General features: G+C 43.2%; 2 protein-coding genes across 2 annotated transcripts; both read left to right on the top strand.

Moving 5' to 3' along the window:
• The first annotated feature begins 4538 nt into the window (after positions 1-4538).
• On the top strand, positions 4539-7565 carry LOC144692034 (scavenger receptor cysteine-rich type 1 protein M130-like). The gene is made up of 4 exons (XM_078560591.1): positions 4539-4755; positions 5741-6055; positions 7043-7360; positions 7444-7565. Exons 1-4 carry the CDS (start codon positions 4707-4709, stop codon positions 7563-7565), a joined length of 804 nt encoding a protein of 267 aa, XP_078416717.1. The 5' UTR covers positions 4539-4706.
• Positions 7566-7641: 76 nt separating this feature from the next.
• On the top strand, positions 7642-17175 carry LOC144691333 (galectin-3-binding protein-like). Its single transcript, XM_078559337.1, has 5 exons — positions 7642-7906; positions 10570-10677; positions 13422-13532; positions 14065-14190; positions 16813-17175. The coding sequence occupies exons 1-4, from the start codon at positions 7696-7698 to the stop codon at positions 14181-14183; spliced, it is 549 nt and encodes a 182-aa protein (XP_078415463.1). The 5' UTR covers positions 7642-7695; the 3' UTR covers positions 14184-14190; positions 16813-17175.
• The last annotated feature ends 6666 nt before the right edge of the window (positions 17176-23841 follow it).

The following is a 23841-nucleotide window of genomic DNA, read 5'->3' as shown; positions in this document are numbered from 1 at the left end:
TGGATGAACTCTCTACTTTGAGCAAATAGACACGTTCGTTTAAAGGCTTTCGTAGTCTGGTGAGTTTCAAACAATAAGATGTGTAAACAGTGCAGTGTAACACACACTTATCCATTTTCATCTTTTCATTTTTTACCTTTCGCCATGTCTATATTCAAATGTGGATTTACAAAATGTTTTCGTCCTTATTTTTATTAAAAACAGGGAAGCATGGACCCCGATTGGTTGGTGGTGAGAACAGGTGCTCCGGCCGGGTGGAAGTGCTGCACAGAGGGCAGAGGGGGACGCTGTGTGATATTCACTTTGGTTGACAAGACGCCAGTGTGGTGTGTGAGCACCTTCAGTGCGGGGCTCTAAAGGAAATCCCGAGGGGTTCTTACTTTGGGCAGGGAACTGGCCCCGTGTGGATGGAAAATTACAGGTGCCGCGGAAATGAATCCCGATTGACAGATTGTCCGATTACATCCGGGGAAAATTTTAACTGCTCACATGGAAATGACGTGAGTGTCATCTGTTCGGGTGAGTCCTCTCAGTCGATGTAATCATGGATTAAAATAATCTCCCTGCAGAACTGAAAGGGGCCTTTCAGCATGTTCTGTCCGTGCAGGTTATCTGCAAAAGTATCTCACCCACTCACACACCCATGTAATTTACAATAATCCGGTATTATTTTCCATGCAATTATCTGACCACATATATTTTAAAATCTCCGATTGAGATTCATCCACCACATCTTCAGGCAGTGCATTTCAGATCCTCGAAGCCACATGCTTAGACGGTGCTTTTCATATCTTCAAGCACCATATTTTCCGACAATGAATTGCAGATCCTCATCATCATCATTTTCAGAGAGTGCATTTCAGGTCCTCATCCTCCGCTTTCTCAGGCAGTGCATTGCAGACCCCCACCATCCACATTCTCGAACAGTACATTGCAGAACATCAAACACCCACATTCTTAGACAGTGCATTGCAGATCTCCATTCCCCCACATTCTCAGGCAGTGCATTGCAGATCCACATCCCCCACAATCTCGGGCAGTGAATTGCAGATCCACATAGGCCACAATCTCAGAAAGTGCATTTCATATCCTCACCCCCCACATTCTCGGAAAGTGCATTTCAAATTCTAATCCACCACTTTGTCAGATAGCGTGAAGCAGATCCTCACGTACCACATTCTCAGCCAGTGCATTGTAGACCATCATCCACCACATTCTCAGACAGTGCATTGCAGATCCTCAGGCACTACAATCTCAGACAGTGTATTGCAGATTGTCATCCACCACATTCTCGTACATTGCATCCCTGGACCTCATCACCCACATTCTCAGTCAATGCATTGCAGATCCTCATCCATCACAATCTAAGACAGTGCATTGCAGATCGTAATCCAGCATTTTCTCAGACATTGCATTGCATTTCCGCATTCACTACAATTTCAGTCAGTGCATTGCAGATCCTCGTCCTCCACATTCACAGGCAGTGCATTTCAGGACCTGATTAATTGCACCATGCAAAATTAGCATCCTTACATCACCATTTCCAATTTGTCCAGCACCATAAATCTGTACTGATCATTCATGATCCTTCCGCCATTGGCAATAATTTTTCTGTGTCACATTGTCCAGATTCTGGAGGCTTTGAGCATTCCCTCTCCGGTAGAATATTCGTAGCTCCCTAAAACTATGTAGAAAAAGTAAGTTTATCATCACCATAATGATCTTATGAAGCATTTCTGCATCTTTTCTAATGCCTGCAGACCCTCCCTTAAGTTTGTAGCCCAAAAATGGAAGGATTACTCCAGATGAGGCCGACATGAATCATCACATCTTCCCTGCCGTGTACTCAGTGCCTTAGTTATACACCAAAGAACTCAAAACTTTAGTAGCCTTTTCCCAACCTGCGCTTTCAAGTACAATTGTTTGTAGAAATGCACCCGAGATTCATCAGCTGCTGAAACTCATTTAGAAATGATCCCGTTCTTTATTGTTCCTTCTACTCGTCCTTCGTCTGCCAGCCTTACTTCACTTAAAAACACTCTCACTTCTAAAGCACAAGGCCAGGTACAAGAATGACTCAAGTTATTTACCAGAGCAGTCAAGTCTGTGAATCAAGTGCAGTGCTGTGGGAATGCTGCCCTCTATAATATTTCGTGTTCCAGGTAAGAGGGGTAATCGATGCCATATCTGCATCAGTGGACGTTAATAAAAATGTGAACCATGGCTCTACTTTGAGGGAAACGAGGGAGTCTTCCCCGGTGTCCTTTCTAAAGTTATCCCTTGATCAACATCAAACAATGTAGCTCATCTGGTCATTATCACATGACTGTTTGTGCGATTTTACTGCGCCCATTATGGCTGCGGCGTTCCTTAAATTGCAACAGTGACGACATTACACAATGCAAATAAATGCCTGTAACTTGCGTTGAGACATCCGGTAGTTCTGAAAAAAACACTTATCAACTTTAAATATACATTTATTTACTTCCGACAAAAGTGAGCGAACCAATGCTTCCCTCAGCTAAATTTCATCTGGAACTTTCCGGCCCGTTCTAACAGCTTGTCTGTGTTCGATTGAATTTAATCCTTTCAACATTTTACAACACTTAAAAATTCCGTGGAAAAAAAAACAATAAATTGTTCCTCTTACAACCAATAATATATATTACTGGAACAATATATATTATATATATTACTGGAAAATTAGGGTTGCTATCCGGGTGGAATGTTCTTTTCCTCTGGCCTGGAAAAGAAGAAATCTTGAACACGACATCCTGTTCCCTTTCAAAGAGCAATTCCATCTCCAAGCAGCCATTTTAGCCTTTTATTCCACAGGCGCTAACATTTCTGCCAAGCATCATTCGTGGCCCTTTTCCAAAGGTCATTTGAAAGTCCATCAAAACCACATCCACCCCATGACCCTCATTAACACTCTCTGTAACCTCGTTTATTTACTCTAGCAAGTCCGTGCAATGCGATGTCTCTTACCAAATCCGCCCTAGTTTGTTAATGAATCCACATTTTTTCAACTTGCTGTTACTTCTGCCCCAAGGGATATTTTCCAAGGAAAGAAAGCTTTCCCAAAGACAATATTAAACTTACTGGTCTGAATTTACTGCATTTATCCTTACACCCTTTCTTGAACAAGGGTATAATATTTGGAAACATCAGTTATCGGCATTGAAGAAGGATGGGAACATTATGACCATTATCTGGCGATTTCAGTTCAGGTCATGCCCCTCGAATACATCTCATCCAATCCATGTGTCGTGTCATATTCAACATCAGTTGCCCAAGCCAATTCGTCATCTTTATAAATATCTAGCCATTCCATTTTTTTTTCTTCTGCCTATTCTTTGTCCACCATTGAGCAGCGTTTTCTTCCTTGGCAAAAACATACTCAAAATGCGCACTCAGCAGCTGAGCCAAAACATCAGCCTTTATATACCGATGTCCTTCCTGGTGTCGGTTTTGTGCCTATATAAGACTGTAAGATCACGTTTTATGTTAGTGGGACACTCTTATACGGTCTGGATATTGTACATTAACCTTGGATCTCACTTGCATTATCCAAATTCAATATCCTATGCATATATTTTGTTGTGCTTCACCTTAATCCCCACCTCTTTAATCAGCCAGGGAGCCTTGGAGTTTTTGCATCGTCCTGCACGTGTCTAAGACAATTTTCCATTTTTGCACCTGCAAAAGAGCCAGCACGTCAAGGAAATCATTTATTACAATGTATGTTCACACACCTGAATGGTAAATATTATTGAAACCCTTATACAAACTCTATTGCTCTTATCCTGAATAGCACCACATTATTTCCTCCGTTATTGCAATCTTTCTTTTCTAGTTTTCTGTGCAGTTTGGTTTTTCTCTCTAACATTATCTGCCCGTTCCCAAATCCCAGCCAAATTAGTTCTGAACTGTCCAACAAACAAACCAGACGGACATTGCCCTCGGAATTTTTCATCTGAAACACATGAAAACATCCATTGGTCCTTTCTTCACAGAACTGAGTATATGAGTCCATGAGAACAGATCACAAAGTCACATGAGCTTGATTAGCGCTCTCATGCACCGTTTATCCGGCGACGTTCATCAGTTCTATCGCTCGTGCGTTGTGCTGGGATATTTTAATATTATCAGGATATTATACCGTTGATGGCAATTTACTAGATTCTTTGCAATATCCTTAAAAATCATCTGCAGGACTACACCCCTCTTCCTACCTCTGAAATTGCTCCACTAACGGAGCACGAATGCCACTGCTCATCCTACCGCATCAGAGGGCTCAGCAGGGTCCCAGTGATCTGCCACACCTTGGCACCTCGGTCACAACATTTACTTGAATAATTATTGCCCCGGTTATGTTGAATCAAATGTGCATTTTTTTTTGACCGTTAACCCTTGCTCTCAACGGCTTTCTTCTTGTAGATGAAAGTTGATCACTGAAATTGACAAATGGGGGAAGCCGCTGTAATGGTCAGGTGGAAATTTACCATAACGGTCGCTGGGGCAGAGTGCAGGACAGCCTCTGGGAAATAAATGATGCTAACGTGGTCTGCAGGCAACTAGGATGTGGTGTCGCAATTGCCGCTTATATCTTTTCAAATTATGGAGAGAGTGAAGTGCCTGTGTGGGTGAATGATGTCCAGTGTGGAGGAAACGAATTGCATCTCCGCAACTGCAGCTCATTTGCAATGAATTCTTCTCTCAATGAGAGTGTCGGCGTCGGAGTTCTGTGTTCAGGTGAATGTATAGTTCAATTTTACAGGAACATACATAGAAATATCTAGTAAGGAGTGTGGTGTGAATATACGTCACTTGTTCCTCGAGTTCTTTTAACCTAACTGCTTAACACTGGAGGGCTAACGTGGAGAGAGTGGGCACGGACAGAACTGATCAACAAACAGCACTTGCATGTTAGCTGTGCATTTATTAACGACCGAATTCTCAATTATCTCACAGACAGGAAATTCTGACTGCATGGTTGGGAGAGTGTGTTGTTAGCGCGGGTCGGCGGGTGTTGTGAGGCGGAGGTGAGGTGGTGTCGGGAGGAGCCTTACAGCTTGGTGCGAAATTGTGTTAATTTAACAACGTTTTCATAGAATTGCAGTTCACATACTGGTCAGGGCAAGAGGCCGCTCATGGGATTTCTGGATTATTCCATCCTTGAAAAACACAGGTACTTACAGGCCTTTCAGCAGCAGAAGGCTGAGCTTCTGTGAAATGTCTTTCTTAAAAGTCAACTTGGTTTCTTTTTCCACTGATGCTGCCAAACCTCCTGAGGAGTTACAGCATTTTTTTCAGTATAATCAATATAAAATAGCGAGATATTCAGAAATCGAGTGAAATAAGGGTTCGAGATGCATGCAGGGAAAAATAAACTGTGTACAATTGAAGTTCATAAGTAGTTTGGGTGCAACGATGAATACAAAAAAGTTCAATTGAGGTTGAAACAGGGCACACAGCATTGAGCACACAATATGTGAACTGCAATCCAAAATATCGTAGGAGTCAGGTGTGGGAATATTTGAAATAGTTGTGCATTCCACACTATAAATTTCAAATAATTAGAGATACATGGTTTCAACTATAGAAACAGTTACCTGTCATAGTCAAGTCAAATATTTTTAAAATTACTTCTGCTGGATAATATCCAATAGTTTCAATTGTGTTATGACATAAATGCGTAATCGAATCCTCTTGATAAATACTGTATTTTTTGGTTCAGAACACATACAGTTAAGGCTGTCAGATGGTGGAAGCCCATGTGCAGGACGAGTGGAGATTTATTACAACGGGACCTGGGGCTCAGTTTGTGATGATTCCTGGGATCTGACAGACGCTGACGTAGTTTGCAAACAGCTGCATTGCGGAAAGGCATTGGACGTGACACTTCCTGCCTCTTGTGGACCAGGCTCAGGTCCAGTTTGGCTGGAAGGCTTGGAGTGTTCAGGGGAGGAATCGTATCTCTGGCAACGTCCCTCTGCATATTGGGGTTCCCACGACTGTTCTCATAAAGAAGATGTGAAGATTATGTGCTCAGGTACGGGTGACCTAAATGAACTCATTTCCTTTATACAAGAAGATTCACACAGTTGGTATTTTACTGAATAGCGCAGAAACTGCACATTAACGGTTTATTCTGCTCAACGCGTCTGACAGCTGCTTATTCTGCTCATAATCTTACATCATTTCATCTGGCATGAGCTGAATTCCACTCTGCATTTTCCTCTCGTGTCTTTATCAAACGTCATGTTCAAGGCATCACCACAATTCGCCCCACCAAACGTACATGTTCCATGTTCCACATTCTCTTTCTGTCTGGGTAATAGAGAGTGAAAAAAAAAGCTGAAATCGCAATTTTTTTGGCTCTTGTGTTTCTTCGTCCAAAAAAAGCACGACTTTATTCTAATCAGCACTGAAATAATTTCGGCATTGACACGCCTATCCTGCCGTCTCTGAACGTCTTCCTGCAGTTAGTGGAGTCTGTCTTGGTATTAACTGCAAATCCTAGTGCATTTTGAACATTTACTTCAATTCCAAATACCAAGTGTAGTATGTTAATCTTAAACAGATGTGACCCCCAGCATTAATCCATGTGCACAGCAGGCTCCATCTTCTGCTATTCTATGTGAAATCCTGCGTTGTTGTTTGTTGGCTCTTCTTTTAATACTGTGCCGATAATTTCATTTTCCCTGATCTCAGCCTTAATTCTGCTGTTTGAAAACTTTTCGAAAGTTATTGTTTTCAAAATCCATGTGGATTACATAGACATTATTATCTCCACATAATCTTTCTGAAACTTCTTCAAGTAATTCAATTAATTGGAAGATATAGAGTTCGCTCTTTTGAAATCTGCGTTGATTATCCTTGATTGTATAATTGGATTGTACATGCATCACTGTTACATTTTTGGAATAATTATCTCTATTCAGTGAGCACATCTGGCGCAACTTGGGTTAAGGGGGCACTGTTGACTTGATTCAATTTATCACTGGAAACATCTGGAGATTTCTTATTTCGTTGATAGAACACAAGGAGCTGCGGCTGGTGAATGGAAAGCATCGCTGTCAGGGGAGGGCGGAAGTGTTCTACAATGGGACCTGGGGAACAGTGTGCTCGGAATCACTGAATCGCCATGATGCTGAGGTGATTTGTAAACAGCTACAGTGCGGCCCTCTCGCTTCTATTGAGTATAGCGCTCGGTCATTCGGAGAAGGATCAGGACGTATTTGGCTCGATGAGATAGAATGTATTTCACACGAGTCGACCATTTGGCAGTGTCGGACAGACCCGTGGGGACAACACAACTGTAATCACAGAGAAGATGCAGGCGTTTTATGTTCAGGTAACAAAACAAACCTTCTAATGTGAGAGTTTTATTTCATTCATTGATGTCCAAATGAGTCAGCACGTTTCCTTCCCCAACAGGAGGAAAGATAACGAAGGACCAACCCGAAAGTGAAAAGGATTCTGCTCGACAATCAGGTGATCTATCGGCTTTATTATATCAATTATCTGAGTTGTATACCTGTATTTTTGTGCAGAAATAATAGTGATTGATTATCATTGACAGATTCGGGTGTAGGTTTGCACCTGATTGGAGGTAACAGCAGATGCTCCGGACGAGTGGAGATACTGTACAAAAACACCAGGGGCACGGTGTGTGATGACTCCTGGGATATGGCCGATGCCAATGTTGTCTGCAGACAGCTGGGTTGTGGCTCTGCTCTACTTGCCGCAGGAGGGGCCGCTTTTGGCCAGGGTGGAGGTGACATGTGGTTTGATGAGGTGAGGTGTACCGGAAGCGAATCCTTTCTCTCCGATTGTCCTTCTTCAGCGTCTGCTCAGCCTGACTGTGATCACAAGGAAGACGCCAGTGTGATTTGTTCCGGTAAGGGTAGTGCAGAACGGGGCGGGTTGGGGCCGTGAGATTGGAGGTTGGTGAATGTTCGCTCAATATGTCTCATGAATTCGTAAACGATGAACAACAGATCACTTTCTAAATTAAAGTTCTATCTTTTTTTGCATAATAAACCATAGGTCCCGAATTGTGGTCGGCTGTTTCTCCATTCACACCCGCAGGTTGGTCTTATGAATAAGTAGTATTCATGTCAAGGCTAATGTCCAGAATGATCTGATATGATTGACATTTGCTTGTTTTATAAAAAAATTCTGAAGTTAATCTTAGTGTTTCAGAATGTGGACTATTTAACAATACATAGCATCCTGTGTCCCAGTTGAATCTTTCTTTAACATTTCATTAAGAACATGAAGACAATATCAATTCCATCCCTCTTGTGATCGGTATAACAATCGGGATCCTGTTGATCTGTGAGTTCATCGCACTAATTGTGGTAATGCGGAGACAATCATCAAGGAAAGGTGAGGTCAAATATTACCACTGACTTCACATTAATTCTCGGATATTTTTATTTTTTATTTCAATTCATGAATGATAAATGAGCCTCGCTGGCAGCCCTACATTCATGGCCCATCCATAATTGCCCTTGAGAAAGTGGTGATGAGATGTCTTCTTGATCCGTTGCAATCCATGTTGCGTAGGTACACCCACAGTGCTTTTACAGAGGGAGTGTAAGGATTTGACCCAGCGACCATGCCGGAATGGCGACAAATATGCAAATAAGAATGGTGAGAGGCTTGGAGGGTGACTTCCAGGAAGATGTTTTCCCATGTCTCTGCTTCCCTTGTCATTATCCTTGGTTGTTTATGTGGTTTTGGAAGGTCTTGTCTAAGTAGACTTGCTGGATTCTTCAAGTGCATCTTGTAAACAGTACACACTCCTGCCACTATAAGTCGATGGTGAAGGGAGTGATTGGTTGTGGATATCGTGCCAATAAAGCGGAAAACATTATTCTGGATTGGGGCAAACTTCTAGAGTTTTGTTGTAGCTGCACTCAAACAGGCAAGTGGAGAATATTCAGGAACACTCCTGATTGTCCCTTGTAGATGATGGAAACGATTTGCCTAATCTGGAGTTGAGTTCCTCAGAAGCGTTCCTTGCCTCTGACCTGCTTTTGTCACCACATCATTCATATCACAAGCCCAGTTCAGTTTCTGGTCAATGGAAACCCCCGGGATGTTGTCAGCGGGGGAATCTGTGATGGTGATGCCACTGATTGTCAAAGGCTGACAGTTAGATCACACCTTATTGTAGATGGCCATTTCCTGGCACTAGTGAGGCGCAAATTTTACTCACCACTATGAACGTCAGGCCTGGATATGGTCCATGTCTGTCTAGATGTGGACATGGCCTGCTGCAGTAGCTGAGGATTCGAGACTGGTAATAAACATTGTGCCATAATCAGTGGGCATACCCACTCATGACCTTCAGATGAAGAGATGGTCATTGATGAAACAGGTGAAGATCGTTGGTCCTAGCACGCTATGCTGAGGAGCACCTGTATTAATGTGCATTTACTGAAAGATGATTGACCTCCAACAACCACAAACCCCTTGTTTTGTGCTCACTCTGACTTCGAGCAGCGAAGATTTCCCCCTGAATCCTATTGGCTCCAGTTTTTTTTTTCAGGCGCCTTCATGCTTGATACGCTGACGAGAACTCACTTTATTGCCCTTTTCCATTGAATGTCACTTGTCATGTTGGAAACTAATGTTAACCGATTTAGCGTGTATTCTCGTTCAAAATACTCGGTCAAATAGTGAAATGTGTCATTTAAATGGAAGAGTCACTTGACTGTCCACATTCACAGTCCTAATTGATCCACCGCTACTGTGTCTGAAGGTCAATCAATTGTTGTAGCCATCGATCTGAAGGTTATTTGAAGCATTTTAGACTTAGTGCCCAGTCATGATGTTTCCGTCAATCGAAGTCTATCCAATCAGTGTCCGTCCAGTCCTTCCGTTTACCTGCCCAGATGCCCAATCTCGATCTCCATAGCCAGAATCGATCCACACTTTTGAGGCAGGAGACTTTGATGAGATTTTAAGCACCAGTTTATGAATATTGTGTACCCTGACTTAACTAACTACTCTGACCTGAACAACCATAACACTCCTGTTCGATGCGCACAGCAAATTAATTTTAATACTGTTGCGATACATAAAAGAAACGTCAGCTCCTCACTCGTCTTTCCAACCTGAATTCAGCAGAATTCAGTCATTTTCCCCAGCTTCTCTTCAGCTAAAATCCCCTTGGGTCTCACAACAGAGTTTTCAGCTGGAATTCATTCCTCCCGAAAACGCCTAGTTTCGTCTTTTCCGACCTTAATTACATTTTCCATAGTCTGGTGGAGTTGAACACGCGTCCATGCGGTTACCCACACACGCACACGCCCACACAGACACAGCCACACACACATAACGTCTATCTCTCTCTATCTCTCTCACACACACGTATGGATACGCGCTCTCTCGTAAAAAAAACTACTTAACAAAAGATCCTTCATAGCCAGCTCACTGACTTTCTGCATTCACTTTCGCCATCAGTTTTGTGTTAATATTTGCAAACACTTTTATTATTAAACAAAGGTAAAACGAAACAAATTGTTAATCCCTCCGCATTGTCTCCATCAGGTTATGTCACTGGCAGTTGGGGTACACCAATTGATTTGTACCAAGCAATTTATGAAGAAATTGAAGATATTCCGCCTGTCAAGGATCCCGCTCTGACCCGTGGCTCAGGTTTGTAACTTCCATTGCAAAGCCAGTCTGCACTGGGGGATTCCATTTCCGTTTACCCATTTTAAAAGTCAGGGCAATGAATGGGCCCGACAGGGATTCCGCTCACTTTACTCATGTGAAAGTTTCTGATCTCCGTGTGCTTCTGTTATGTGAGAAGAGTGATGAGCTCCTCAAATATCCCAAAATTCTGTGCTGCTCAAAGGGTGTTTTGCCGTTTGGCAGAAAATAGGGAGCAGATCGGTGTTTCCAACTTCCCAAGGGACTGCTCACTGCCTCCATTAGGTATCTGACTGACTAAATTATACAAAGAGAGGATTATTGAACAGAAAATGCAATCCACTCTCCCTAACTATGATAGTCTACAGGGCCGCTGATCTCAGGGGCCGGGAATCACATTCGGGAATAATTGATCCAACATTATGAATATCTATAATGAAAAAGAAAATACATTCAAACTACTTTCAACCGAATCCAGGGGATCATATTTCAATAACTAATAAGAATATGATAAATACTGGGGCAAACCATTGGGAACAAGAGCACACAGAAAAAAAGAAATGACAATAAAATAGCGAAGAATAACAATGATGGGAAGCGGCGTGGTGGCAAAGCAGCATAAGGGAGAAAACGAAGAAAGACGACAAATGTAATTACGGTGATAATAATGACTAATCAATGAAATGATCGTGGACCATCTAGCAAGTTAGTACAATATTTAACGGCACAAAGAAATGGTCGGTCAGTATGTCATGACCGTGTTCCAAAAAGGAACTGAAAGAATAGAGCAGCATTCACGAAATATCAGAAATATTAATCAACAACATTATTTCAGTATTCACCAGGGGTAAGAGGGCATGACTTTGGAAAATTAGGTTAGGAGTGACAAAATTTCATTTAAAATCAACTTAAAAAGAAAGTTTAAAAAAATCTTACCAAAAAAGCACGGGTCATAACAATTTGCATCCAATCATTATGGAAAAATATTATAAGATAGCAGAGGCACAATTACAGTGATTAACCAATTAATTTCAAGCGGTGGTAGTGCCACGATCCTGGCAGATAATTAATATTAAATGTAAAATTAAATATAGAGAAGGAAAATTTCCAGGGAAGAATGATCCGTTATCTGAACGTTGGTGGGAGAAAAACTAATTAAATTGATACAAAGGAGGAAAAGGGTACAAATTCGCATCAAACAACCAAAAGCGCAGTCAGCAAATACTCCATAATGGGAACTGTCACATCAGCAACTTCAGCAAAATGCTGAAAAAGTTAACAGCATAGATAAGGTTAGCAGTGAGGACATAAAATCTGTGGATTCGATAAATAATTTTGGAACTGTGCACTTAATATTCCGATGGATAAGACAAGTGCTAACCTCTCAGCTATTGCCCAGTGGGTGTCAATCTTGCCTCTGAATCAATATCCTCCGGCATCCAGTTCCACTCCAGTACTTGATCAGAAATTTCAACGCTGACACTGTGGTGCAGAAATGAGCGGCTAATGCCTTCTTGGCCGTGTTCTCTTTCAGAGTCATTGTTTAAGTGGTGACCAAAATGTCTTCTCCTGGATAATTTAGACCTGCCCTTGGTATACAGACAAATATGTATCTCTTGAGCAAAATCACAAAGTCAGATTATCTGCTAATTAGCACATCGCTGTGATTGCCTGTGGAAAGTTTTTAGTGTACAAATTGTCTGCTGCATTTCCCATATTTAAATAGTCATGATACATCACAAGTATCCATTAGCTGTAAAAAGCTTTGGACATCTGGCGATCTTGAAATCACTGTTTGCTCGTATTCATCACATTTATATGCAGTAAAGTGACACCTATGAGAATGGGTAGCCTGCTGCCTGCAAGACAGGAAACAGAGAGTGGTACACAAGGTAGTTATGTTGGGGGAGGAAAGTGGGAATGGGTATTTAAAACGCGTCTCTGCTGGGATTACTGTTGTTCTAAATTAATCTGAACGATTCAGACTTTGGATAAAAATGATATTTTTTCTAAATTTAACTATTGAACAAATTGTGTTGGGCTGGGGGTAGTGAAAGCATTTTAAAAACATACATTATTAAACTTGCGGCAAAGAACATACGATTGGCAAATGAATATCAACATAAGTAATTATGGGGAATTACAATCTAGTATATAAACTAAGAATTAATTTTCGGTCTGTAACAATGAATCCGAATTAAATGTTAAAATCGTGGAATCCAGGGGTTCAGGGAAATAAATAAAGAAAGTAAATCGATGGAGAATGATCAGTCTGTAAAAAGCCAAAACAAACACTATCTATTATTTCTGGATAGATGTGCTTAAATAACAATATTATTCTGTTGAACCTCGATCGAACATTAGTTAGAGGGAATTTGAAGTATAATTTAGGGTTCTGGTCAGCATATTTTTAAAGATATAGAGGAGTAGTTGATGAGGCTCAAAGCACTTTACAAGATTGGAAACCGTGTTAGGAGCAAAAGGAATCCAAAAATGCTGAAAATAAGGATCAAAAAATGCTTGTTGGTCTCTTTTTGGTTCCATTGCCCATGAGTTCCTTTCTCCTCCCTCAAATAGGACGGATTTAACGTCTCTGATAATGAAATGGAAAGCGGAGTTGTGGGGAGGGGGTTACTTATTTTAAACTCTACTCCAAAGGGCTGTTTACTTCTGTACCGTGATGACACTATAATGACATAAATAATTCCTCCAATAACCAAAGTATTTTTTTCCCCTTTCTTTAACAGTTTCTGCTTCCATTGATTCGCTCAATCATATCGAATATTACACCAGCCATGTTTTGGATTTCAAAAGTCTTGGATCGCAAAATCCTGACGAGAACTCCTCCAGTATTCAGGGTGGGTAAACTTTTACTTCCGACCAACTGGTTTTCATCCTTCACACTCAGTAAGATCTACAATCGAATATGAAGTATTAAAAAGAACGAATACAAGTAAAGTAGCACGGACGATGATATCAGCTATTACAGTGACTTTAGATGAAAACGCTTCTAAAATACTTTCAGGCTGATACAATATCATATCAAGATCACGTGATTGTACTCAATAATATAACGGCGTGAAATAGTTTCATTTAGAGTACATATCATCTTATTAGTTTCATCACAAGGCCCAGTAATCTGTGAAATGTGAAATACGCACGCAGGCTGTCGAGATCAATGGGTCAGTGAGACACGTGACATCAAAACATAAAATAAAAATACTGTGACGCGAATGGTTCCAAAAATTCTCCACACTTTAAGCTCCCTCCTCTGTTAGCGCAATAGAACCACTGTCCTCTCTTCTAATTGTTTTGTTGACAAGTCTCAATGTTATTCTAACTGTTCATTGTTAGCAATTAATTTCAATGAAAGTCGTTTGTTCCTCCCAGCTCTCCGCGATTACGACGATGCTAAGACTACAGACAATGATTCTAAGTGCGATCACTTGCTGCTGGACCGTGTTCATGATGATTTCTTCACACGGGAAAGTGCCGGCGGTGATATGTGAATTCTGGGTGAGATAGAGATTTATTTATCTCCTCAGCCTGTCCTCTGTATTGTTGGTGACTTTCTTACTCTCTACTTATATCGGTTCTGAAATGCCTGATAGTCCATTGGATGATCTGCGGAGTCTCTCACTAACGGGATACGCGCTGCTTGAAAGGTTGGTAGACAGGTTGTTCGAAGGGTTGTGCGCTCCATCCATCATCTCGACTTAGTATATGCACGTTTGTGTTTGTTGGATTGCGGCCAACAGCGTTCTCAGATAAGTCACGGGGTTAGTTGTGTATCTTCAGGGATGCGTTGGAAACATCCCTGAATTGATTTTCCTCCTCCTTCTGGTAGAAATCGGCCTCCTCCACCTCCCGCCACTGACTTCGGAGCAGATGATTACTTCTGAGTTTTCCTTCCCGCACCTGCTCACATTTGCGGAATGAACTGGATCTGTTTTAAAGTTCATTCATATTGGCGATGGAACAAACATTTGTTTGGTGTATGCTCCTCTTGAGGTGATACCATTTATTTCATTAATTTATTGGATATGGGCGTCGCTGGCTTGGCCAGCATTTAATGCCCAAACACAATTGTCTTTGCGAAGGTTGTGGTGAGCTTCCTTCTTGTAGCTTTGTAGCCCCGCTATTGTAGGTACCTGCTCAGTGCTGTTGGACACAGGATTCCAGGATTCTGAGCCAGCGACACAGAAGGAAAGGCGATAAATTTCCAAGTCAGAAAGGCTTGTGACTTGAAGGGACATTACAAATGTTGGTGATCTCATGTATGCTATACCCGTGTCGATCTAAATGGCCCTGGTCCGGCGCTCAGAAGGTGCTGCCACAGGGGCATTAGTGAGATTCTGCAGTGCCTCCTACAGATGGTGCGCATTGATGCTACTATTCGTCGATGTGATGGGAGGGAATGTTTGTGGAAGGGGTATCAATCAAGTAGAGTTCCTAGTTCTGTAGGTTGACGAGCTTCTTGGGTGTTGTTGGTGGTGCAATCGTCCAGTCAAGTGGAGACTATTCCATTAGGCTCCTGACTTGTGCCTTGTCGATTATGTACAGGTTCTCTGGAGTCAGGAGTTGAGTTGCTCGCCTCAGGGTTCCAGCATCTGACATGCTCTTGTAGTCAGTGTTTACCTGGCTATTCCAGTTCAATTGATGGTCAATTGTAAGCCCCAAGATTTTGATAGCAGGATTCAGAGATGAGCATGCCATTAAATGTCAAGAGGTGTTGGTTAGATTCTCTCTTGTGGGATATCGTAATTGTCTGGCACCTTGGTGGAGTGAATGCTACTTGTCGCATTTCACCCCAAGAGTGGATATTGTGTAAATTGTGCTGCATTTAGTCATGGACAATTTCAGAACCTGAGCTGTTGTGAATGTTGATGATCATTGTGCAATCTACAGCGAACAACCCCTCCTCTCACCTTCTGATGAAAGGAAGGTCATTCATGAAGCAGTTGAAGATGACTGGGCCGAGGGCACTACTCTAAGGGACTCCTGCAGTGGTGCCCTATAACTGAGATGCATGGCCTCCAAAAACCACAGCCATCTTCCTCTGTGGTATATATTACTCCAAGCAACGGCGAGTTTGTTTTTACATTCCCTTGGATCCCAAAGACTCCAGTTTTGCTCGGGCTACGCTCGGTCACATAACGCCTTGATTTCAAAGGCAGTCACTGTCCCCTCACCTTGGCAGTTCAGATTTGTTGTCCATGTTTGATCCAAGGCCGAAAATAATAATGAAGCTCAGTGACCCCGTTAAAACCCATACTGATCGTCACTGAGCAGGAGATTGCTAAGCATGAGACGCTTCTGATTTTACTGATGATGGAGACTAGACTGATTGGGCTCGAGTTGGCTTTAGTCGTTAATAATATTAATGCTGTTGGGTGTATTTTTCTCACTTGTTCAGACCCCAAGCGGCAATACGTCGAGTGCTAAACATGAAACATCGGACTTTGCAGGTCGTCGTCTGTTGCCTCACAGCGGCACAACACAGCCCGGGCAAAAATAAACACCTTTTCTCTTTCACTCATGAATAAATAAATTCTAACCTCTTCATGCTGCTGTCACACACCCACGCACATGCTCACTCGCGCGCGCACACACACACCAGACACCGGAAATGCACCCGCTCTCAGCCCATTATTAACCAATAATATGTTCATCCTAAGTGCATAACACTCAGGTTATTTTTGATCACGCCTTATCGGCCCCTCCCATTCCTGATATGAATGGCAATGTCCTCTTTGAAACCTTCACAAGCCCACCCAATCTGTCCCCAGAAAGCAGTGAGGGTGTTGCTCAAACTTTACAACATATACATTAATCTGGTAAAGCCAATGCTTCATTACCGGCTACAAGCTTGTTCCGCATAGTTGGGGAGTATGCAGCCCTCTCTGGTTTTTACCATGTCATTACATGGAGTTGTTCTGATGCTTTTAATGATGCTGAAATTATCAATGAGAACTTGCTGTTTTTTGTTTCTCTAGAAACAACAACAACAACAACAAAACTCTAGTTGATTTGGAAATATTCTGAAGAAGAAAATGAATGCATGGCCTTCATTTCGATGATGGTGGACATAGTTGCATCACACACTCTAAAGCAATACTATTTTAACCCGTCTTTCAGGTAAAATACATCGACAAATCGAGGATGCGAAGCCCCAGGTGTGTGACTCGCTGTGTAAAATCTGAGGGAACGCCCTTAAGTTTTCAAAGAATACATCCATCTCGAAGATGCTTACCTTTCCGACATAAACATGTTTTGAGAAAAAAAAGCAAACGTTACCTTGTGTGGAGACATCTAGATTCGTTTCTTAAATCTATAAATTATCTTAAAAAGTATGAATAAATACTGTCTAATCAGAATTGTAGGACAAAGGGATTTTTTCGCGCATTTTCATGTATATAATCAAACTGTACCACACTCCGCTGTATCGACAATACAACCCATCAAGAGAATTGAAGAATCGATGACTATCATTACAAGTTATTTTCAGCTCCATTTTCTAAGATTTGTTTTTTTTTCCGAAATGCCTTAAAAAGAAGTATTAGAACAGAGAAATAAATGGAATATCTGTTTTCCATCCATTTAATGTACTTTCTCTCTACACTGCCACATACCGGGTACAGAGAGAGCTGCATTCTCAAAGCAGCTCAAAACAACACGATGTTGCTTGACAGCACAACATATAACTCTCGGGTTATCGAGTCTGGAGGGAGGCAGGAAAACAATCAGAATTCAGTATGTCTCCAATGCTTTATTTCTATAAAATTACTATTCAGTTACCCATCATTGGAGCTCAGTACTAACTGACTCAGGAGAAACAAATCACCGTGCACTATCCCCAGCAGCAGTTATTATAGTTCCATGAGGTTGGCGATTGTATCAGGCATGACCACATGCTGAGGGCCACCATTATAATAAATACAGCACAAAATAGAGAAAAAATGTTCAAATAATGACATATCATAGACTGAGAGAGAAACAATGCTCATTTTTCCTGTCTGTGAAAGGGTCATGGGCCGGAGTGATTAAGTAAACCCTCAGCTCTAGCACTCTGTGTTCTGTCCCTGTGAACTTGCTGAGCACTGTACGCTCAGGGCCAAAATTCTTCCTTCTCTGAAAGGCTGGTGGAAAAATAATCGCACTTGGTGTTTTAGACCAATCTTCCAGCTGCCGGATCGGAATCACCAGCAGTTTGGAATTTCGTCCAAGTCTTCACCTGTAGCGAGACACCAACAGTTGACATCAAGCCATCCTTCCCCAGACACTCTCGACACGCCATGTACACTGGAGTTATGCACACTGAAAACTAATTCACCCTCACGCCACACTGTACTCGAGCATATTCCGCATCCTTCCAAATTTCCGTAACACTCAAGACGCTCTTCGTTCTTTTACTGCCAATGGGCAAAAATACTGGAAATCCCTCCGAGCCGCACAGAGAATGTATCTACACCACAGGAATTTGGCTTCCACCATAAATATCAGGGCAATTGCCAATGGGCAGGATATAGTGGCCTAGCTAGTGATGCAATACCACGCAAATGCCTTTATAAAAATGGTGTCGCTGTCCGACACATCATTCCCACTTCTTCCTATCACTAATCTTTGGAAAGACTTTTAAAATTCTCTTCCGACATTACGCAACATGTTTAACCATTTCCAGTATCCTGGCTTTTCCGCTGCTGCCAGACCTGCTGACTTTTTCCAGATAATTCTGTTTTTGTTTTGGATTTCCAGCATCTGCAGTTTTTTTGTTTTTATCCAGTATCCTGGCCTTCACTAATTATGTTTCACAATGGACATCCAGTTCCCCTATAACAACCAGGACATTGAACTACATCTGTATCACCGTTCCTTCATTGTCGATGGTTTAGGGTCCTGGAATTCCCTTCCTTACAACACTATAATTAAAGGGCAATTAGCAATCAGCAACAAATTCTGAATTTACCACTGACTCCCGCATACCACGAAAGAATAAAAAAGTGATACATTCTTCCCTCAGCAGAACAGCCAATCCCCCTACAACTCTATCTTCACCAGGTCTCCCAATCCCTCTGAGCCTCATCCATCACGACGACATTCAGTCCCCCTGCAAATCCATCCATCAGCAGGACATCCAGTTCGTCTACACACACATACCTCAGCGATACAACTGGTCCCTCTGAACATGCATTGTTCAACAACACATCCAGTTTCACTATGCCGACATCCCTCAGAACGACATTCAGTCCTTCTTTACCTCCATCACTCGCCAAGACTTGCAGTGCCTCTGTGTACCATACCCTCACCAGGATATCATGTCCCTCTACACCTCAATTCCCCAGCTGGAAATCAAATCCCTCCACATCTCCATCCCTCTCCAAGGCACACAGTCCTTCCACCTCTCCATGCCTCACGAGGAAATTCACTCCCTCTGCACCTCCGTCTACCAGCAGGGTATTCAGAACCTCTACCCCTTCATCTTCACCAGGAAGACAAATCTCACTTCACCTCCATCCCGCAATACGACCGGCAGTCACTTTTCACCTCCATCCATCATCAGGACATGCAGTTATTCTGCACATCCGACGCTCAACAGCATGCACTTTCCCTCTACACTTTCATCCCTCAGCCAGGCACACAGTAAGTCTGCATTCCCATTACTCAGTCGGACATCTAGCCTGTCCAGGCCGCCTCATTCATCCCTGGCATCCGGTCCCTCTACATTTCTCCTTCCGCGGACATCCAGTCCTTCTACACTTTCACTCTTCAACAGTGAGGATGAGCGACTATGAGATGGTGGAGTTCTTCATGATGATAGAGAGTGACGTATTTGATTCTGAAACAAGGGCCCTGAAAGTTAATGGAGGAGGCGACGATGGTATGGGGTGCGGCCTGCCTATGCTGGATTTGGAAACGTTGTTTGGAGGGATGACGGTGGATGGGCAGTGACGGATATTCGGGCGGCGCTTCTGTGGGCTCCAACAGTAGTTTGTTCATGTCTGGCACAAAGGAGAGATAGAAATGCTGTCCGAACCATGGCTTACAGGGGAAATTGGGGATAGTGTTGGTTCAAAGGAAGAGGCAGACATGTTGGGGGGTAAAAAAGAAAAAGTCATTAAGATTTGGAGCACTTTAGAGTTCATCAGGGGAAGACCAGGGTATTGATTAATTAGGCGAGGGTGGAGTGTGAGAGTAGGCTTGCGGGAACATATCAGCTGTCTGCTAACGCTTCTGCAGAGGAGGGAAGGGTAGGTGGATACACGTGCGGGTCTCTTACAGTCAGAAGCAGGGGATTTATGATTGGGAACGGAGGGGTGGCTGACCAACTAGATGGATATTTTGGTTCTGACTTCACAAATGAGGACGCAGGTGGCGTGCCAGAAATGTTGGGGAGCAGGGTATAGAGTGAGAGGGAGGAGCTGTATGGGACCAGTATGGGCACGGAATTGGTGTTGGGGGGATTGATGGGATTGAGGAGCCGTGGAATCCTGGGGCCTGATGGTCTACGTCCCAGTGTCATTGGGGAGGTCGCCCTTTAAGTGGTGGATGCCCTGGTGGTCATCTTCCGAGATTCTATAGTGTTGGGTAAAGTTACTGCGGGTTGGAGTTTACCTAACGGAACGGCAACATTTGCAAGGGGATTTAGAGAGAAGGCGGGGAGTTGTTGACCAGTCGGCCTGACATCGGTGCTGTGGAGAATTCAGGATTCCGTTTTGGAACATTTGTTAGCTGAGCCCTTGGGAAGCAGTGGCAGAATCGGACAGAGTCAGAGATGGACAGAAGACTGGTTGGCAGACAAGAATCAGGGAGCGGTCATGAGCAGGTCTTTTACCGAATGGCAGGCAGTGAATACAGCGGTGCTGTGGCGGTCGTTGCTGCGATCCCAGTTATTCATGGTGCGTGTCTGTGATTTGGATGAGGGAGCTGGGCGTGGTGTCTCTGAATTTGCAAATGGTGCTGGTTGCGAGGCTGAAATGTGTGGAGGATGCAGAGATGCTTCGGTGTGATTTGGACAGGGTGAGTGGGTGGGCAGCTGCATGCCAGAAGCAGTCTGCTGGCGATGGTTGTGAGTTTGTCCACTCTGGTCGCAGGGATGTGAGGGCAGATCGTTATCTGAATGGCTTTGAATTGAGTGAGGGGAGTGTTCACTGAGGTATGGGTGGCCTTGTGCACCGTTCGCTGAGGGTAAGCATGCGAGTGCAGTGGTCGGTGGGGGAGATGGATGGTGTGTTGGCCTTCGTAGCTGGAGGATTCGAGTAAAGGAGGGGGGATTTCTTGCTGCAATTGTACAAACAATCCAATTTCACATCCGAGTGACACAAACATTGCTCATCATAACAAGGAGACACAGGGAAGGCACATTCTGGGGAGGTAATTTACACTAGTGAATTAGAACGGAATAACACGCTTGCCCAGGCTGTGCAAGTCCATTTCCCTAACCTCCCAAACTCTGCCCATACGTATTGGTAGACCCCAAAATCCAGATCAGAGGTGGACACAGCCTGTTGATTGTCTTTACCTTGACGGGCGGCCTCTGGATGGCCAAGACCTGGAGGTGCCCGGCCTGCTTTAGTGGTCCTGCGATGTGGCAGTGGTACCCTCCTCGGCAAATGGAGCTGGGGCTGCTGTGGTCACAGGAAGTGGGGATTCGCAGAGGATAGATGCTCGCGGAGCCATCTGATTGTATAGACACGGTGATATGCATTGGCGGATCATCCTCCATATTGGTGCCTGAAAGTCCTTGGCTGATTCATTGGCTGTGTGCGTGAGTTAATGTGTGTGTAAGTGCCTGCGTGTGCATGCGTGTGTATATTCATTTGTGTGTTCATGAATGTGTGTATGGTAAAGAGAGGGAGAGGCGTGTGTGTTTATTCCTGTCTATATTACTGTGTGTGAGAACGTGCGTTTGTCTTAAAATTTCTGCGAATGTGAAAATTCACATGTGTTTATGTACCTGATTTATGTGTATTGCTGTTAGTTTGTGCGTGTGTGCTTTTCTGTGTGTTTGTGTGTCAGGGGCTGCTTGTGAGATCTTGTGGGTGTGCATGAGTATATCTGCTTGTGACAGTAATTTTGTGAGAATGTGTGCATCCTTTTTTGTGTGACTATGTGTGCATTCGTATGTATGTCTGTGCATTTGTGCGTTTTTGTGACTTTTTGTGTGTGTGTGCGTGTTCTGACTGTGTGTGTATTTATGTGTGTGTTTGTGTGAGTGTGTGTTTCATTGCGCATGTGAGAGAGAGGTGGAGAGATAGGGAGAGAGTTTATGTGAAACATAGGAACATAGAAATATAGAAATTAGGAGCAGGAGTGGGCCATACAGCCCTTCGAGCCTGCTCCGCCATTCATTATGATCATTGCTGATCATCCAGCTCAATATCCTGCTCCAGCTTTATCCCAATATCCTTTGATCCATTTCACCCCAAGAGCTATATCAACTCTTCCTTTAAAACATGCAATGTTTTGGCCTGTACTAATTCATGAAGCAGCGAACTCCACAGGCTCTGGTACGATAGAGGTGTTGAAAACGCAGCTTGACAAATGCATGATTAGGATGGGAATAGAGGGATACGGACACCGGAAGCGCAAAATGTTTTAGTTGACGGGCAATATGATCGGCGCAGGCTTGGAGGACCGAAGGGCCTGTTCCTGTGCTGTACTTTTCTTTGTTCTATGACATCCATTCCCTCTGCCTCTCCAGACCACATCGGAACAATCAATCCTTCTGCAAGTTCATCACTCACCAATACACTAAGTCGCTCTATAACTCTATCACTCAGTTGGAAATCCATTCCCTCTAACACCTCAGCTTCTGTTAAGGACAGCCTGGCACGTGCCCCACGACCACGATCTCTCAGCTTTCCGTTCACATCCAGTGCAGCACAATACTTGGAGAATCCATTTTGACAGAAAACACCTCTGTCTCTTCTCGGAACAGGTAGCATCAATCTGCCCCTCATCCCTATTGATTATTATTATTCACCAAGATTACAAGTGGTTATTTGCCCTCCAACCTTACTGGGAATCCTGTGGATTGCTTCACCGCTGCTCCCATCCCCGCCACGCATACGACCCATCTTTTTTATTCATATACGTCCGTCCAAATAATTGCCTTGTAACAGCAGCAAACTTCAGCTGTCGAAACTGTACTCTCATTGGAAAAATCGCCTTTGCGTCTACAGCATTTCTCCAACGAAATCAGAATAATTATATTGAAATTCTTAAGAGTCCTAGCTATCCCTGTGTTTACGTGAAGGGAACATTATTTCTGATATTTTGACTGCTATGTTATTCTGCCTTTACTTTACTGGTGTGGACTGGGAATAGACCACCTATCTATTATATAAAGTAATTCAATTCCTGTACTCCCTATGCATGACTCATCTGTGAGGCCTCCCGCTTCCTCCCTCGACTTCTTATTTCCATTTCTGGGGATAGACTGCTTGCAGTACATGCTACAATGCTACCACCATGCACACCAATCTTTATCATAACTCCTGCCATTCTGCTTCCTGTAATTTCTCAGTTGATTTTTCACATTCCTCCGCCTTCATCACATCTGTATTAATTGGGCCATGTTCCACAGCGCTACTACAGAAATTCCTTCCTCCCTGCTCTGCCCATAAGTCCGCTTCATTGGGGCACACAGGGATCTCGACCATGACGGTCCCATATCCTGCACTTCCGCCCTCGACCTGCTCCTCTGCATCAGCATCATGCTAGACTCCCATCTATACCCACTTTCCACAACCCTAAAGATCAATTATTTCATTGCCTTTGCAATTTGCACCTACTACGTCAGGAAATGCACTTTCTTTGTCGCCTGCTCTCTTTCGCTAAGCATAAGAGGACCGTTTTACCTCCGAGACTCAGCTTTATTTCTGTATGAAACTGCACAGCCCCCCATAGAGGAATAATATATTTCATCCACATGCGGTACATGCAGAACACTCTTTCCCTGTTCGCTTTTCATTTTTCAGGGCAACAACAATTCCATCCTGGTGAAGTAGTCATGTTGGTGGTACTGCTTCTGCTTTCCTATACTTCATTCATTGAACATGCAGATATTACTACAACTCACTAATAAGCCATTTTGTATCAAAGTTAGACGTTGTACTGATCTGTCACTCAGCAACGTGGCAAATTATGTATGGAATTTAAAAGCAA

This window comes from Cetorhinus maximus, chromosome 16 (genome assembly GCF_964194155.1).
Source record: "Cetorhinus maximus chromosome 16, sCetMax3.hap1.1, whole genome shotgun sequence".
In the NCBI taxonomy this organism is placed as follows: Eukaryota; Metazoa; Chordata; class Chondrichthyes; order Lamniformes; family Cetorhinidae; genus Cetorhinus; species Cetorhinus maximus.
The sequence above is the reverse complement of the archived record's forward strand: the minus strand, read 5'-3'. Positions and strand labels throughout refer to the sequence as shown.